An 18,871-nucleotide genomic window follows, 5' to 3' on the forward strand; every position below is an offset into this window, starting at 1 on the left:
TTGCTTTTTTTAACTTTGCTGACGTTTTGCTCTACTCTCGACGGAAGCGCTTGCGCTCGCTGGAAAGAGGAAGAAACGACGCTTCTCCCAAGGGTACTCGCTGCTCGCTAGGCCTCTGCGCGCGCACTTTGAAAATGGCGATTGCGGGCCATTTTTCTCGACCCGGAACAACACGCGAGCGCCGCCGACCTTTCAATAAACGAGAATTTCTGCGTTTCTAGAGCACGCCCGTGAATAAGATTTTGCCGAGAGCTTCTTTATTAGTCCGGGAATCGAAAACGAGGATAATCCAAAAATGGACTTTTTGGCCCAAAATTGTGGTTTTTTGCACCATGTCCCCCCTTAACGCCTCTTCACTGCAGAACACAGCACCTGTCATGGCACAACACTTATATTGCATGCCATTCGGCAGATGGTATGCAATAAACGAGATCGCTTTCGAAGTTCGAACAGACTCGCTTCGATGCGGGGCTGCCAAGAGAAGAAAAACAAGGGTGTCTCGGATGGACCACTACGAGGGATGACCAGCTTGCATGGCAGGCGTATTACAAGTGCCTTATTTGTATCCGAATAAGATCGCGGAGAGCACATGCCCCTGAGCGCACATGAAGGTGCGAGGTGCACACCGCTGCGGCGAGTAACACGACGTGCTGGATGTAACGCGGCCCACTTTTGCGTAGGTGCTTCGCCAGCATAGTGGCTCGTCTAGAGTTGTCGCTGGAGGGTTAAGGCAGAAATTGCAGTGATTAAATCAAATACAAACAAGACATCGTGTCGGGAACCGGTCATGAGCCTCTGACGGCCACAAGGGTCAGGTACCACGTGGTGCTGCTGCGTCGCAAATTGTTTCAGCACCGGATCGTTCTGGTCATTTCCAGATCGGTGTCTCACAAGTTCTTATGCTGGTGCTTACGCCTGTCATGGCGCTGACAACATGGGTACATGGGGTACACCACAGTGGGTGGTGTTATCACCGCTCTTTTTCGACATCGCCATGATGCACCTCCCTGGCCAACTGGCTCAGGTGCAGGGCATAAAATGTGCTCTACGCAGACGATATTACAATCTGGACCACCGAGGGGAGCCTTGGGGAGATGGAGGACCACCTTCAGCAGGCAATCTCCATAGTCGATGCGTATGCTGCCGACTGTGGCCTCCAATGTGCTGCCGCAAAATCAGAGCTTCTTCATGTCAGGGCAAATTGCAAGGACAACACGTCTCTACACATCATTCTGTCAGGTGGTCCCATCAGAGAAGTGGCAGAGCTCTGGATCCTGGGTCTGTTCATCAATAACAGGCTTAGGCCGAACTCTACTATATCAAAACTTAAGCGCATAGGTGAACAGGTAGGGCGCATGATCCACCGCGTTTCCAACAAGCGGTGTGGTCAGCGGAGCAGGGACGTGCAGCGGCTTGCCCATGCCTTTGTGACCAGCCGGATCCTCTATGCCATGCCATACTTTCGCACCACCAAGCAGCAAGACGAGCGCATTGACGCCATCATCAGGATGGCGACAAAGCGAGCACTGGACTTTCCCAGTGCCTACCTCCAACGCCGAACTGAAGACGTTGAGGGTGCTAAACTCCTGTCAGGAATTGAGGGAAGTCCACCTCATGAACCAATATATGCGGCTCTCATAACGGCTCCTGGGTGCTGCCTGCTAGACCGCTTACATATCCAATACATATGCATACCAGAGGGGACGGATAACATCCCAGTGCTGTGGCGCTGTATGCTCTGGGTCGCACCGCTCCCGCGTAACATGGACACGACTTCACACGAAGGGAGACTACAAGCGTGGGCTCGCGCACTTGAGAGGCAGTATGGATCTAAAAAGGGCATCTACTGCGTGGACAACTCAGGGACGTCACCCACGGGATTCCACTTGGCTGCTGTAGTCCACCGGGGAATGAATATCGATGGGCTATCCTTTCGGGCCTCAAATTCAATGTGAGTGGAGGAAGTTGCAATAGCTCTCGCTGCCGCGGATTTAAAATTGAGAACAGTTATCACAGACTCTCGCCGGGCTTGTGAACGCTATTTAACACGGGAAATGTCACCTCTTGCCTCCCAAAGTCTAAGACGGGCTGCCGCCAATCCAACTTAGACAAACATAATCTGGGCTCCTGGCCACCAGTCTATGAGGCAATGAGGTCGCTGATGAGGCCGCCCGAGCGCTTACACACCGGGCTTCTCATCGTAGCTCTCCTGGCTCAGAAGCTCATCAACCGCTTGTGCGGTTCCGCAAAATTTTAATTCATTATTGCCACAGCCACCGTCTCTATCTGGCCCCTGCCAAGGGGCTGAGTAAGGCGGAGGAGTGAACTTTACGGCGCCTGAAGACAGGAACTCTTCTCTGTACTGCTGTAGTCACACTTTGATCCCAACATAGATGGGCATTGCCTGCACTGTGGAGAGATCTGTGATATCTTTCACATGGTGTGGGCATGTACTCAGAATCCTCACCTTCCCCGTCCCCTACCCCTACCTGATAGGCATGGGAGACTTCCCTCCTCAACTGATCCACACTGGAGTGCCAAAGGGCTCTGGTAAAGCTGGCGCAACATGGGGCCTTGTCGTGCAATGTCCAAGACTTAGAATACAGACTATGTAGCGGGGCCTTCCAACTCCCAAACTCTTTTTGAGCATTAGAAAGTTTTTCACCTGCGACAGAACTGCAACTGCAACGAACACTTGGGCATGTGCCGCCCCGGCAGCTTTAAGAAAATCTTTTCCCATGAATACCTGTTTGACTACTCAGCGTTCCCATGCTTGCCTGCAGTGCAAACCTCACTTAAGAACGAGAACTCTACATTTCGTCTGGCCACAGTGTCGGCAGTGTCGTGCTCTGCGGTGAAGGGGCGTTAAGACCCAACTTGTGGCACAAGAGCTCCACTTCAAAAATTCTCTTCTCGCTTTAAACAAAAATTACCACGATAAAACATTTCAGAAATGAAAGGCAATAAACTGTTCTACGCAACCGCATTAGTTTGTATGTTTACTTGGACCGCCTCAGGGTGACATTAACAAGTGTTCTTGGCTCAAAACGCACTTTTTGCAACTTTAGTATATTTTTTTTACCTCGATGTACGCAGTTTCATAACCTGTAACATTTGTTATAGGTACTAGGCATCGAGAAACAAAACGGCTATTTCCGAATTTCTGAGAGCAAGTTGATATTTAGAACAAAAAACAACAAAAATGGTAAATTTCTTACTTTTCGATTTTTAAAAAAATATTTATGCCGTATAAAGCTGCATGCTTTGAATTATATCGAAAGCCAGAATCTGTGCAAATGTCAATAAAAAAAATTGTGAAGTGTTTTCTAAAAATTTGAATTTTTTATTAATTATTGAGCAGTGCCTCGTTTCTTACCTTTTTTAATATTCAAACTGCCCTCACCTCACGAATAAATTTTTTTTTCGGAAAAAATATTTCAGGCTTTGATTAGGCACATTAGGATAAGTTTCCATGAATGTCTTTAACAAATTGGAGATGGTCGAGCGCAACGTCTGGGACGTTTGGCGTGAAATGACCCACTTGCAAAGAATTGTGCTGCTAAAACTAGTTACAAAGATAGGTCCACTGTCTTTTTAGTACGAAAGTTAGGTGCTCGCAAAATTATCTCAGCCTTAATTGAATACTAAGCAAAGCTTTCTTAAAGTCCTGCATTTACAAGTCTCTTTAGTGCAGAAAACTGCTAATGTATTATGCCCTTGGTGCCTGCTCAGAGAAAGAGAGAAACTGCGCTCAGCATGTTGACAAGCCGTCCATTTCCATTTAAGTGTGAAGAACTAGAGATTCCAGCTACACATGCAGAAATGCACTGATTTTTGCACTCTCCGGTGTTTGAGATACTGTGTGCAAGAAGCAGAAACGTTTTGTTTGTTCACCTGTAGTAAAAGGTTGGGCAGCAGCAGTTGCTCAAAACCTGGAAGCGGGTGAAAGCAACACTGAAGTGTAATGACATTTTTTTTTTTTTTGTATTCAGTGCATGCTGGTGGACTTTGCTACAGTGCCCTATTAGTCTTTGTAATACAGTTGGGGACGGGAAATGCTATGATACAGCTGAGCCCACTTATAATGATTATGACTGTCGCGTGCCAATTCATTCACTTTATTCCAGTGTTGCATTATTGGACGAGACACAACTAAGGCAGAATTTTGTGGTGCGCTTTTTAATGCTATATGCAGGCGTCTCCGTAGGTCAAGCAAAGTTTTTTTTCACAGGTGGTTGTATTTTCGCATGGCTACCAGTTTGTACCTCTGCTAGAAAGCAACGCAAGCAGTGCGATCAATGTACCAGTTGTCACCCACAGGCCGTCATTTTGGCCTAGCATGTATCAGAGGTCACTTCTAATTATGGTGCATATGCCAGCCAGTTGTAAAATTTGTACCTCTAAACATCGTCATTGCTGCACCTGCGGCACTTAGTTTTTGTCACGGCAGGGTCTTTGCTGAGCGGCAACCGACGGCAGCCTTCCAGTGAAGAGCATACCAGTGTTGTGTGCAGATGTGCTTAAATTGTGTTAACGGGACACTGAAGCACTTTTTGTGAAAATCAGGCTGGCAGTGGCGTCCTACAGTTTTTCATGCTGCAAACTCGAATATCGAACTCAAATTAGGCCAAAACAAGCGCGAATTGTCTTTTTTAGCATAAATATGTGGCCGACGCCACGGGGCATACCATGGGGCGTGCCGCCACCTGTGATTGGTCAAGAGGTCATGACGACAAGTTGAGGACCAGAGAAGCTGCCAATATGGATACGGCGCTATGTTGAGTGTGGATCACAGCTTTCCCAGGCGTTTTAAAAGTGATTATGGCAACTATTTTTTCGCTGACCTCCAAAGAAAAGTATGCTACAGTTGGTTCATTCCAAGTATCACCTGAAACCAAAAAATATGTGACCAAAACAATTCTGCACCTAGCCCAAGCATACGCCAGCGTGAAAGACTCGTAAAGTGCCAGCACTACCTTGGCTCATAGTCTTAGAAAGGAAGGTGCGAAAAATACTTAAGCCGATTAGCACCACCGGACGTTTCCTGCCTTGCCTGAAAGACCGTCATCCTAAAGAAAAGGCCCAGGGTTTGTGTACAAAATACCCTGCTCCGAGTGTGGCGTGGTGTGTTGGGGCAACAAAATATTTCACATAAAGAACGAAGCAGCACAAAGCTGACGTCAAAGTGAGTGAAGCACAGTGGCCGAGTACTGCGAGGCATATGACCACAGGATAGAATTTGACGGAACTATTGTGCTGGAGACCAAGCACAAGGCTGCTGCTTCAGTCATGCCACGTTCAGCAGACGCTGGGAAATATCAATCGCTCCCTTGGAGCTCTTTCCTCTTCCCAGATCCACAGTGTTAAGGGACCTGATGGTCAACTTCATGTGTGTTTAAAAACCAAGCGGCAACTTGCCCGCGTCATACTTTGACAAAGAAACAGGGTAAGGTTTCTAAACATCGTGTTTTCTTACAAGAACTTGGTTGGCGTTCATTTCTCTTTTAAATTTGCATCCCAAACCAGACAGATTTCTCTCGAACGATTTTCATTTTAATCGTGTAGCTACGATTATAGTGAAAAGGCAGCAAAGGGTGGAAAAATGAGATGCCGCATATGAATAGCTTCGATGCTTGCTTGGACACGTCGGATCGAACCTTGCTGAGCATGCCCCAGGTCTGGGGCTGTGTCTGTGATGGAGAGCGACACATGGCTGAGCCTCTATAAAGCTTCTGTAGGGGCTCCATGAGTATGTTTCTTCCTTTAGCAAAAGTGCTCCTTGTCAATGGTGACACATATCTCATACACGAGAAAAATCAAAGGAACTGTGTCGTGGATGAGCCGCGCCTTTTTGATAGCAATCTCTAGAGGTCAGATTAGGGACAAGCTCTGCATGCAGCCGCTCGAACGAAAGTGCTTCGAGGAGAGTACGCTTGCTTTGGGTGGCTTGAAATTCTCCCTCTTCATAGCAGTGACCGTCTGTGCTATGAGCTTTTACGGAAAACATTGGAAGACGACACAGTCATGGCTTTAGTTGCTTGTGCACCCAAACGCAGAGCAGTACCTCTTGTTCAACCTGGTGCTCAAACTCAGCTGACATGTTTTGTACGTCACAACACACGCAACACGAGGAACAACGTGCGCAGCATGAGAAAAACTCTCACTGAAAGTTCACTCTGGTGCGTTGAATTGTCCCCCGGCTTCCTTGTGTGATGTCATGTTGGCCGACATGAACGAGGTTTCTCTTTCCACTGTTCTGCTCTCCTGTGCTTGTACGGTACGCGGGAGATTTGAACACCACGCTTACAATTGGTTATTGCACCATTTTTTTTGGCCACAATCGAAAAAATAACTTCAGGGACGTTATCGACGACAAGTCTACTTCAGAACCCTAGAAAGCAGATTCGAAAAGCGCCTTGTATACCTTTAAAGTCTGCCCACGCTTAGTCTTAACGAGAGTTAAATTTTGGTCTTAAGAGAGAGTGACACGTGGTGAGCCCAGCACAGGTACAGTGCAAGGGAAAGTGCCTTTGTCGGATGCAGCGAGCAGGCTGTGTGGTGGATGGCAAAGAAAGTGGCTGTGAGTAGCAAATGCCTACATTGCAAGCATGCATATTTGATGATGTAGGCGGGAATTGCCTCGAATCCGCCTCGAATGTGGGAGTTGCGGGGTTCGATGCCCAGTGCCGCCGGGTAACCACCAGTGATACAATGGGTACAAGCTTTCCCCTGATCTGGTGCTCGGCCTATTTAAGGTGAAATGCTTGGCAAATGGGTCTTTGTCCCCACCTTGAGAAATCGAAAATACCTTGTGCCATGGTGCTCTTCGGCCATAGATGCCCTTGCGCCATAAAAATCCATAATCATCATCATGATGTAGGCGCACATTCTTTTCAGCCTGTAACATTTAATCTGGCCTCGATGGAGACGGTGGTCGATGCTTGTGGTGAAAAGTTGCAGCTGGTGCAACCGAAAAAACAGGTTCCACTGCAGGATGACAGCGTTGCTTCCTGATTCAGGTGCTCTTAGGTGTCCCCCTCTATGGCCCACTGCAAATATTTTCTTGCGGTCATGTGTTTGAAGGTGAGGATAGGTAGTGTTGAAAACCCGTGAATCATTCTTTTTCCCAGCCACAAGGTCATCCGCTAAGCAGGCAAGTCTGGCATGGGTAGTCTTGATGCATGCAAAAAGTTTGATATTGCGCTTGCATGGCTGGTGGAATTATATTTCATCTTTTCCTTGTGTTTGTGTAAGAGGTCTTTTTCAATGCTTTTATACCAAAATTTTCAACGCTTTGACAGTTGCGTGCATCTCTGGTAACGACTGCATCTGCACAGCTCACCCCTGCACGGAAGTTTTCGACGCCTACGTATTAGAGTCCCATGTCTGCAGACGTTTGTTCTAAGACTTGCCATAGCCTTAGTGTGCACCACGACAATCATGTCATCTTCGTTAATACTAAGCGAGTGCTTGTTGTAAGGGGAGTCGGTATAAGTGGGTTTGACTGTTAACTCATCAACTCAATTTCAAATACCTTAAAATATCGATAGGCAAAAGATTTTGTGCTGCAGAGTAAAAAAAACTATGCGCATGGCACCACATCTTATAGGTAACTTGAATTTGTCACTGCTTGTCTTGATTTCATGTCAAAATTTGGCTCAAAGCTTGGAGAATGCACGTTGCACAGGATGAGTTGGTTCATCTCTGAGGGTAACGATAGCTGGGCAGACCAAGAGAGAGAGATGAAATGTCAGAAGTAGGTATATTCTGAACCTCTCCGTCTCTTCCCTTCCCTTCCCTGTCATCAAGGGTAGCAACGATGTATAGTTTGCTGCAGAGGTGGTGGTGGCCAAGGTGCTGCACGTGACTTTTTTGTAATAAAGTGCTTGGCTTGCATACTGGAGTTTGCGTTGCTAATTAAGGCTGGATAGCAGATGTATGACAGTGAATTGCAAAAAGGCTCAATCAGTACATTGAAAATTTTGGTTCTTTATCTGCCTGAAAATTTATTTTTTTTTTTACTGGTTCAAGGTAGTAAGCGTTTATTGTGTAAATTTGAATATTTTGATTTTCTTTTTGTATAGTACAACCCTTATTCAATGGTTTGTAGTTTTCTGTTTGTATCCTCTTTGTCTGCAGTATGACCAAAAAGAAAATCTCTCATTTAAAGCAGTACTCCTCCTATCTAATTTCCCTGACCTCAGTAACTGTTGGCCTGTCTGTACAGCCGCATACCAGTTCTATGAGTAAAAGCTTCACAGCAGCTGTGTTCGCTATGCAGGTAGGCACAAAACAGATGTCAGCACTACATGTAATTTGTTTTGTTTTGTTTGCTTTTTGTCCATTATTTAGTAAGAATACGGTCTCAGTGGCCATTTTGTGATGTCGTTTTTGACTGCCTTTTCCACACATACGTATACTGGGAGAATTTTAGGAAGCTACGCGATCAGCCCAGTCACTCCTGAGCCTCATTTCAGATGGCCTTGGCTTGCTTGCTTGCTTGCTTTGCAGGATCTGTAAAGTTGCCTCCAGAAGTCATCGAGCATTGTTTCATTTGCGGAAAAGGGCAGCAAAATCTGTATCTTGTGCCACAACTGCTTGCTGTTGACATACTTGTTTGTTTCTAAAATAAAACTGCTGAGATGCTGTGATCCTCTCAGTTGTGTATGCTGTGCTTCTTAGTTTTTCTTGTGGAACCAGTGCATGTGGTTATGGCGCTCAGCTGCTGACCCGAAAGACACTGGTTCGATCCCGGCTGTGGTGGTCGAATTTTGATGGAGGCGAAATTCTAGAGGTACTGTGTGATGTCAGTGCACGTTAAAGAACCCCAGGTGGTCAAAATTTCCGAAGCCCTTCACTATGGCGTCCTTCATAGCTTGAGTCCCTTTGGGAGGTTAAACCCCCATAAACCAATCTAGTGCATTTGATATACTAATATGTTTGCATGCTTGTTTTTGGTTCAAAATGCCCAGTTAGGCACAGGAAGTGGTAAGGGAATATGTCTCCTTAAGGCAGGTAGTGACCGCAGATCTGGATCATGAGAGTGAAATAACCAGAATAAGAATGGGGTGGAGCGCATTTGGCAGGTTCTCTCAGATCATGAACGGCGGTTTACCAGTATCCCTCAGGAGAAAAGTATTTAACAGCTGTACCTTACCGGTACCCACATTTAGGGGAGAAACGTGGAGGTTAATTAAAAGGGTTCATCTTACATTGAAGACAACAAAGCCAGCTATGGAAAGGAGAATGATTGGTGTAACGTTAAGAGACTGGAAGAGGGTCAGAGAAACAAATGCGGGTTAATGACATCCTAGTTTAAATCTGGATGAAGAAATGGGCTTGGGAAGGACATGTAACGCAGAGGCAAAGTAACCGATGGTCATTAAAGGTAACAACTGGATTCCAAGAGAAGGTAAGCGTAGCAGGAGGTGGCAGAAAGTTAGGTGGGCAGATGAGATGAATTTTGTGGGGATAAGGTGGCTACAGCTAGCATAGGACAGAGTTAATTGGAGAGGCCTTAGTCCTGCAGTGGTCCTAGCCAGGCTGATGATGCCCAGATTTACAATGCATGCCTTACTTTGAAGGGGCTCTAGCAAACTACATGAGGCTGCTTTGCTGACAGCTTCAGATGAGCTACATTATAGTGCATGTGCTGCTGTTGTCACATCAGCTGAAGTCAAAACTAATATAAAGCAGTACTAACAATAGTAAAGTAACTACTCTATAAAGGTACAGTAAAGTCTCCCAGCCAACGCCAATGTAAGTCGTCGGACGCTCGCCTATTCCGACGCTAGGGGTCTCGCGCCTGTTATCTCGAACGGGCACCCGAAGGAAGGCCGCGGTAGTTAGGGCGCTCGACTACTGATCCGGAGTTCCCAGGTTCGAACCCGACCGCGGCGGCTGCGTTTTTATGGAGGCGGAACGCTAAGGCGCCCGTGTGCTGCGCGATGTCAGTGCACGTTAAAGATCCCCAGGTGGTCGAAATTATTCCGGAGCCCTCCACTACGGCACCTCCTTCTTCCTTTCTTATTTCACTCCCTCCTTTATCCCTTCCCTTACGGCGCGGTTCAGGTGTCCAACGATATATGAGACAGATACTGCGCCATTTCCTTTCCCCAAAAACCAATTATTATTATTAAGGAAGGCCGCGCGCATGCATGACCGGCGCGGCAAGAGATCGTCGAAATAAGCCTATTCAAAACCCGAGTTCCGTGATGCAAAGTCGCTCGCGCACCTCTGGCGTCGGCGCGACGGCAGAGCGTAGCCGGACAGCTGCACGGTAAATACGGTTACGCGTTGCCGTTGCTACCGTTGCCAGGCTTGCCTAGCCGCGTTTGTCGTACGGTAGAAGTTGCCGTGCGTCGTCATCGTGTTTACCGTACGTGGGCTGAAGCTCTCCATTGACGAACGGTCCCGCGTCCGAGAGCAGTCGGAGCGCATAGTTTCGGTTTCGCTTCTGTGCTTCGCGCTGGCCCGTAGTGTCGGCGGCTCGATCGGCCTGCACCAGCTAGCGAACCTAGCCCAGCTGAGCACCGTGTCGGACGCTGATTGGCGCGTGGCGCGTTTCTGGTGTTTTCTTTTCTCTTTATTTTTCTCTCGCCACTTTGGCGCCTTTACCTTCGCTTTCGTCCACGTGGTTTCGTTCTTTTAGTGCGCCGAAACTACGCGCTCGTCACGTGCCGTTCCCGTTCGTGCGGTGAAGCCACCTCGCGAACGCCGGTGCCACTTCGTCCACCGCATCGCACCGTGAAGCAATGCGGGCGGCCCTAACAATTTTGGAGCGGTTCTGCTTCGATGCTCCCGATAGTATGCATGTAACAATGCATTGACGGAAACGTGAAAAACAGTTGTTGGCGCGCTGTTCCTATCATAAAATCGGGCTGCCATTGCCCAATCTTTCAGCAAATAATTTTTGCGTGATGCAGGCAGTTATTGTTTTTTCAGAGTCATTCGATAGTTCGAACTTTCAGATAATCCAAACATTTTTTCCTGTCCCTTGAAGTTCGAATTTACGAGATTTTGCTCTATAAACACTAGAAATAATAAAAACAGAAGTGATTTTTAGGTATTTCTTATTTTAGCACTCAGGTTGTCAGCTGAAAAGTTGATAGAGATAAGTCTCTAAGTTATCCAACTATGCATCTTTGGTGTCCTTGTTTGCTTAGAAGGAAGGTGTGTAAAGTGGAAAAAATGTTTAATGACAGCTTGCCACAATTGCAGTAGCCAATGTCTGCTGCAGTGATACTAACTACCCTACTCTGCGATGAGTGCCTGTAGCGGCATGCTAATGGTGTATTTGTGCACTATTGGCATGAGATAAGCAGCAGCTGCAGTTTTCTCAGGACCAATTTTGGGACAAGTTTTATTCTTAGGGTCAAAAAAATTACCATGGAAATATCTTGCCACCAGCTCTTAGTAGGGGACACTGTAATAATGGGATTCTTGGATGAATATTGGAACACCGTTAGGCGCAGTTTATTTCAAATTTCAGGGATTTATTTATTTTTTTTTTTTTTTGCTTACAAAAAATGTATGGTGGAAGCAGTTGCAGCATTTAGTTGCCATGGGTAAACAAATGGTGCATACTTCCCTACCAAAACATGCTTGATTTGTTTTTTTTTTTGCTTTATGACATTGGATACTACAAATAGAGAGGGCTGCTGTAACTTGCATTTTTGGAATCCCATTACTATTCAGACAATCAATGAAATGCATTGAAATTTCCAGTTAAGACACCGCAATGTTGCTGCAGATGCGTGTGCAAGCTGTACCCAGAAGCAGTGAGGTTTAGTTGGTTCTCACCAGCTTACGGAAGTGTATGTCCAGCTACATTTTACCAGGTATATATCACTTTGTTTTTTGAGGATCATCTCTTGTGGAGATAAAAATCTTGGCCGTCGTGGCCACATTTTAAATGGTGACGAAGTACAAAAGATGTTTGTGTGCGATGCGATGGCAGTGCATGCAAGTTGAAGAACTGCAGGTGGTCGAAATCGTTGCAGAGCCATCCACTAAGGCACCTCTCTCACTCTTTCTTCTTCCACTCCCTCCTCCACTCTTATCCTCTTTGCACACCTGAGGTGCCCACCGAGAGTGAGACAGTTGCTGCACTTTTCCTTTCTCATAGCCAGTTTTCCTTTCCTGTTCAGTGCGGCTGCTCGTCTTTATTGAGACAGCTACCACACTAATAAAAGAAAGGCCGGATTAAAAGCCCAGCCATGCAGCCACTCACATTGGAGTGCCTCCTTATTGGTGGAGGATGCCAACAGTCACCGAAACCAAGGAGTATAGGGGAATGTTTCTGTTTTTCTTAAATCAATGGGAATGCAGTAAATTAATTGCTTTATCACTGAAAGATAATTGATTGGAAAGCAGAAAAAACAAAACCACATGCTGCCGGTGTGATTCAAACCCAGGACCTCTGAATTTCGCGTCTGGTGCTTTACCAGCTGAGCTACGGCATCAGCTTTCTAATATTCTGCTTTTGGGGGGTCTGCAGGAACTGGCACGCCTTCAGCGGTTGGCACGACTGGCACAGCAGCGAACTACATCGTCACCATGGCCATGTCGCTCGAGTGGCGCCGACGAGGAAGACCCACGCCTGCAACACATCGGTCTTTTCCTGCTGCTCAATGGTGCTCCAGTGCAGCCACACCTGCAGCGAGTCCTTCTAGAGCAGTTCTCCCAACCAGAGCTGGACAAGGACCCCATCGGGGCACCAATTCGACAGGTAGTGCGCAGGACCCTATTGTGTGCCTACTACCAGACGCCTTCTGCAGATGTTGCAGCCATATGGTCTCCTCGATTTGGCTGCAATTTCTGCACTAGTTCACAAAAGTGCCGTGCCAGTGCAGCGCCAGTTTTTGCGGCGCGAGTGTAGCCTGACACTAGTGCTCTTGGTGCGGCAGCCAAGTCGAGTGCAAACGTGCAGAAATGTTCGTCTGCTGCGGCCGTGTGTTGGTGTTTGTCGCGTGTTTTGACATATGCGCGGGATTGTGCTAGCTGTGTCCTGTCTGTGGTTGAAGCCTCCAGCTGCCACCTGCCTCTGTTGGCAAGTGGTGGGTCACTAGTGAAAAAGCGGTTACGTGTCTTGGTGAAGCCCTGGGGGTTGTCTTGTTGAAGGAGGAAAATCAGTTTCGCGGGGGTGCAGCCACATGGAAAGGACGAAACCTATGCTTGCCAGCTGCAGCCAAGTGGAAAGGCAGAAATGGTGTCATGCCAGCTGGTGCTTACATTGTCTGTAAAGCTGTCAAAAGTAACCTATGCGAAGAGTACATACATATTAGACACCTTTAGCTTACCGTGTACCGTGTTACCGGAGTACCGGGAGCCCGCCCATCGCCAGGCCGCACGTGCTGATTGGTTTCGATACAGCAAGCGCATGTGCAGCTGCTGGGGGCCTGGTGGCATCTGGTGTCCTCAAGGCAATGTGCGCATGCATATTGATGGCACGCAGGCTCCCGGTAGTCTGGTTACGGTAACACAGTACATGGTTTGCTAAAAGAGGCGGCGGAAGGTTAGGTGGGCGGATGAGATTAAAAAGTTTGAGGGCATACGGTGGGCGCAGCTGGCAAAGGACAGGGTTAATTGGAGAGACATGGAAGAGGCCTTTACCCTGCAGTGGGCGGAGTCAGGCTGATGATGATGATGATTATGATTACTCTCACTTCACACCCTCCTCCCCCTCACCGCACCTTCCTCCTCGAAGGGATGACCATATTTAAACCCCACCAGTGATGAACGCTTTGCTCATACGTAGACAAGTCCTCTTGTTGGCAAGCACCCTGAGGTTTTTCCTTCCTTTTTCACTTTGTAATTATGTTGCGTTTAGTTTAACGAATTCACTCAGCATTTAATTTTTTTACCAGAATTTCTGGGCATTGTGCTGGGCATTTCTAATGGCCGACATGGAAAATGGTGTATAGTCCGCATGTATAGATAGTCCACTAAGCCCAAAATTTTAACTTCAGACTATATAGCCCGCTGGCTTTATACCGAAGATTAGGCTACTTCTTTATTTCTGAGGCTTTTTCTGTCAGTGTGCTTGAAGGTTCAGGGGCACACTCAGCGTAACAAATGTAATATATGTGATTCTTTACGACTCATACTACCATACTGCAACTTTATAATTTTACTTTTTTAGCAGTATGGTGATTGCTTGTCAAAGTCATAGGACGTTGTTCTTCCGAAGCCATGCCGTCAATGCGATCAAAGTCCCTAGTGAAAGGGAGATCAACTAACGTCTTTGTAACAACGGAAAGGTTTTTGTAGCGAAAGCTAGATTGGCCACGAACTCGCAGTTTCGCCGTGCGCGCATTCCCACCGTAGTCGCACCGCACCACGTGACCAACCACGTGACTGGTCATGTGAGCAACCACGTGACGAACCACGTGGCAACAACTAGCCAGACAACCAGACTAACCTGGACTTGAAATCAAGATTAACCAAGGCTAACCAAGCTATGCTACGTATATGCTACATGCCGATATGTATATGCTACGTATATGCGTATACCACGTGCTCTCGCTGCGTATATCCTGGCATGGCCGAGCTAAGCCACTGCCCTTTAATGAAGCAGCTGCCTCTCTTTCTCGTTCTCCCATCCACCCGCTTGCTAATGGGCATGCCTAGAGATGGCAAACGCGTTTTCACTTGTGGCAGAACCACTGCCTGTTGTCATTTTCCTGCATACTGGAAGCATGACTAGCTGGGAAGAGGGTGTGGGGAAGTGGCTCGGACACACGTTAGCCTTCTCCAAGAAATTCATTGCATTTTGAATCAGCGCCACTGGGAAAAACGTAAATGCTTAGGCTAAAGCGATTGCGCAACTCAGTACATCAAATCTGAGTTAGGAACTGCTCAAATTGTTCACTCTGTCACTGGTGTCAAAAGCAGTGTTGTTCTACTTGCCAGGCTGCCACCATGACCTTTGCATTCACTTATGCCAGAAGAGTGTTCAAGTCTATGTGCTTTAAATGCAGGAAAACTGAGCGAGCATGCCACAGAAGCACTTTGAGGGGGTGCCTGTACAAGATTTACATATAGAACTACAATTGCGAACATTTGATTCCCTCTTTAGGGGACAAAAGGGATAAAACAAGCAACACTGAAAGGCCATAAATGCTAGCAAAAAACAAGAAAAATAAATCAAATGAATTCATTGTTTTCTTGCAACATTACATTCTTAAGGAACTTTTCGGAATTGGCTTGCTGAAGTCAAGTAGTTTTTCAGTGTGATTTAGTAGAGACGATATTTGGAACTGTACCTGTTGCCTACCGTAGTTTCTGGTTCTGAACATGTTGCAGGAGCTTATAACAGTATCAGTGGTTAGCCTTTATCAGGGAATACTTTCTGAATAATATATCTGTCGGAAAATATTGGGGTTGCCCGTGGTAGTTTTCAAATATGCGCAGCACTCGTTTCTGTAGAGTAATCAGCTTATGAAAACTGCCCTGCATGGTTGTTCCCCAGATTAGCGAGCAATGAGACATTCTGGAGTAGAAAAGCGTATAATATAGCGAGGTACTAAGCCACTGTGGTACCAATGGGCTTAGTTTATAAAGACAACCTACTGCCTTACTTAACTCGACCGCCAGTTTCAACACGTGAACATTCCATGACAACGTGTCCTGAAACCACACACCCAAAAATTTTTGTACCTTAACCGGCTCTAGACTGACACCATGAAAATTAAGATCAATATTAGTGGTGATTGGTTTATTTATGGGTGCGAATATCATATACTTTGTCTTGCTTGTATTCAGCTGCAAGTTATTCTTGTTAAGCCAGCCAGAAAGGAGTTTCAAGTAATAATTAACATCATATTGAAGTTGAATAAGTGAATCACTCACGAAAAAAATGTTAGTGTCGTCTGCGTACATAATTATTTTCGGGGAGATTGGTATGCTGCAAAGATTATTTACATAGATTAAAAACAACAGCGGTCCGAGAATGGACCCCTGGGGAACACCATTCTTTACTTTGGCATATGAAGAAGATTCTTGATTAATGCTGACGTATTGATACCGGTCGGATAAGTAGCCGTGCATTAAATCTAAAGCGATTCAGCGCACCCCATAAGTATTTAGTTTAGATAAGAGAATGTTGTGAGACACAGAATCGAATGATTTCTTCAAGTCAAGAAATAAGCAAAGTGTATAAAGTCTACGCTCGAAATTATTGATTATGTCATGTTTGATGTCTAGTAATGCTAGTTCCGATGATCGTTTCTTTCGAAACCCGTATTGCATGTCGGTTACTACATTACATTATTAAAAAATTTTCCAGCCTATTGTTCAAAGCACTTTCAAACACTTTGGAAATGACGGGCAATACAGATATAGGTCTGTAGTTATTGACTGCTTGTTCATTACCACCTTTAAAAATCAGACAAACGTGTGCTATTTTTAAATATTCAGGAAAAACTCCAACTTCAAACATTCTGTTGATAATATGGGATAAAATTGGAGATATTATATCTGAGACATATTTTATAGGTACAGGTTTTATGTCATTGAAACCAGCAGCAACATTGTTTTTTATCTTGCTTATCAATTGTTTTACTTCAACTGGAGTAACTGGGATTAAATGTATAGAATTTATAACACCAGGCTCCTGTAGCACAAGTTCTTCTGCGTGATCTACATTCGTGTTGATGTTCTCACAACTTTTCAGAAAATAATCATTCAGTGCAGATGCGGGTTCCTTCCCATTTACCAAACCTGACGGCGTTATAAAGGTTACAATTGGAGTTGTATTTCCACGACTAATGTTTTGAACCTCGGCCCAAATCGTACTGGGATCGTTTCTTACTCTTGCGAACAGTTTTTCATAATAGGTTAGTCTTGCTTTCCTAACCTCGCTGTTAACTTCATTTCTGTATTTCTTGAAAGCAGCGAATGTGCTCAAGTCCCGAGATTTTACAAAAGCGTGATACATATTGTTTTTCTTTGTTATCTTCTTTCACAGGGAAGAAGTAATCCATGGTTTACGAATTTTTTTGTTTTCAGGTCTATTTTGCCGTAACAGAAATGCTTCATCATAACATAGGATCAATTTGTCAAAAAACAAGTTGTACGCGTTGTTTGGGTTGCATTCGTGTAGTACAGGACTTCAGTGGCCTCGACAAGGGAACGAACCTACGACCTTTGTTAAAAGTAAAAAGTCATTGAGACTTGCTTCCAAGCCATACAGTGGGGCTTTTGTAGCTTCCATGGAAGTGCTAACTTGAGGACGGTAATCTGTATTGCCTTTAAGAGATCTGGAACGCTGGTGATGCATAACAAGCCGTACAGCAAGGCCTAGAAGCAAGTGCCGCAGGCTCTGCACTTTTGGCAAAGGCTGTACATTGTTACTGAAGTGCAAAAATACATAGTTTTGTTGTTGTTTTTCTCTCCCTCACCTCTTCCCAGGAGGCACTGCGTTGGCTTTCGGAGCTGTCTCCAATGGGGGCGGCAGGCGACGTAGAAATGGAGGCCACATACAGGGGCTGGCATGAGCTGTATGGCCGTTTCAGGCACCTGGCTAGCGCCTTCGCCATGGGCCTAGAGCACCTCTGGTCGCAGCGGCTACAGTCGGCTGTGCACTTGCTGGGGACTGCGTGTGCCCTCAATGAAATGCTGCTCGCGAGGCCTCCACCCGCAGAGCCCCATGCCCGGCACCTGGGCTTCGATCCGCGGCTGCTGACATACTGCCGTCGCTTGGCTCTGCTGGTATGGAATGACAGCTGAGCTTGTTCTGTCTGGAGTAGTCAGTATTGTAGGATACTTGAGGGGCTCCGTACCATGGCTACTACAACCTTCTTTCTGGGCCCTTATGCCAAACGGTAAAAGAAAGAGGCTTTTAATGATAGCCCCTGGGATGTAAATCCTGATAACTGAATGCGAGCAGTTCGTTCAGGTGTATAAATAGAGCACCAAACTACGTTACCAGCCACACTGTGCAGTTTTGTTGCTGCTGTGTGGGTGAGGAATGATGGTTAAACCTTTTCTGTTTGAAATAGATGCGCTGAAGGGAAATTTAAGTGTTTCATCCCTGTCTTGGCCCCAGTTCAGACAGATCATAGGCATAAAAAATTTGTTATCCAGGATACTTCATTTCTGTGAACTGTGCAGGTCAAGAAGCAAGAAGATGGGAAAGAGGGAAAGGCTTGCTGTAGTAACAACTATGACAGCAACCTGAACAGTCATATAGCAGCTTTATAGTATTCATCTGTACAGCAGAACAGTAGTGACATCTGCACTTGTCTGTGCTTGTGCATATGTGAGAACAATTTCCTTTCCTGCATGCTGCAGTACCGAGTCAAAAGTCACAGCTGTGAAGGCATGTATGCCCATAACTTGTGCAGAGGGAGCCATGAATTGGAGTTAAGACACTGTAAGGTAGCTTTCCTAAGTAGCATTTAACGTCTTTTGTCTTGTGCATCTGTTGCAGACTTGATAATTTGTTAAGAGTGTGTCATATGCATTTATTTTAATTATTAACGCGGTAGTGTTAAGGCTCCTGCAGAAAATCTGGGGGCGGTGGAAGCTTTGTGAGCAAAAAATCCCCACAGAAGCAACCTAGGGGGGCCACCTAGGTCACATGACCTTGTGGCTTGTTCACAGCCTGCCCATCGGATTGTGAGCGAACTGACCACCGTGGCAGGTGGCAGCTAAATTGACAACAGGTCACAAGAGGTTGCTCGGGAAGAGCAATTTGGGTCGCACCAGCCCCATCGTTGGAAGCACCTGCCATCGCAGGGCAGTGGCGCATTCCTTAACCGCTGCGCCACTGTGCCAGGAGTGGTGCAGGAACACAGTTCTTGCCGCGTGTCCCCTCCTTAGGTTAGCATGCTTGTCGTTCTTTTGGGAAACGGACTCTCTTCACATC

At 46.2% G+C, this 18,871-nt stretch overlaps 1 protein-coding gene across 4 annotated transcripts in view; it reads left to right on the forward strand.

The window, feature by feature from the left end:
* The window catches only part of LOC144093712 (ubiquitin carboxyl-terminal hydrolase 25-like), a 90,359-nt gene that overhangs the window by 57,887 nt on the left and 13,601 nt on the right, over positions 1-18,871 (forward strand). For all 4 annotated transcript variants that reach the window (XM_077627318.1, XM_077627320.1, XM_077627321.1 and 1 more), the window contains 2 exons: positions 12,500-12,730; positions 17,413-17,712. In XM_077627318.1, coding sequence (XP_077483444.1) covers positions 12,500-12,730; positions 17,413-17,712 — 531 coding nt within the window. The remainder of the gene's footprint in view (positions 1-12,499; positions 12,731-17,412; positions 17,713-18,871) is intronic.

This window comes from Amblyomma americanum, chromosome 6 (assembly GCF_052857255.1).
Source record: "Amblyomma americanum isolate KBUSLIRL-KWMA chromosome 6, ASM5285725v1, whole genome shotgun sequence".
NCBI lineage: Eukaryota > Metazoa > Arthropoda > Arachnida > Ixodida > Ixodidae > Amblyomma > Amblyomma americanum.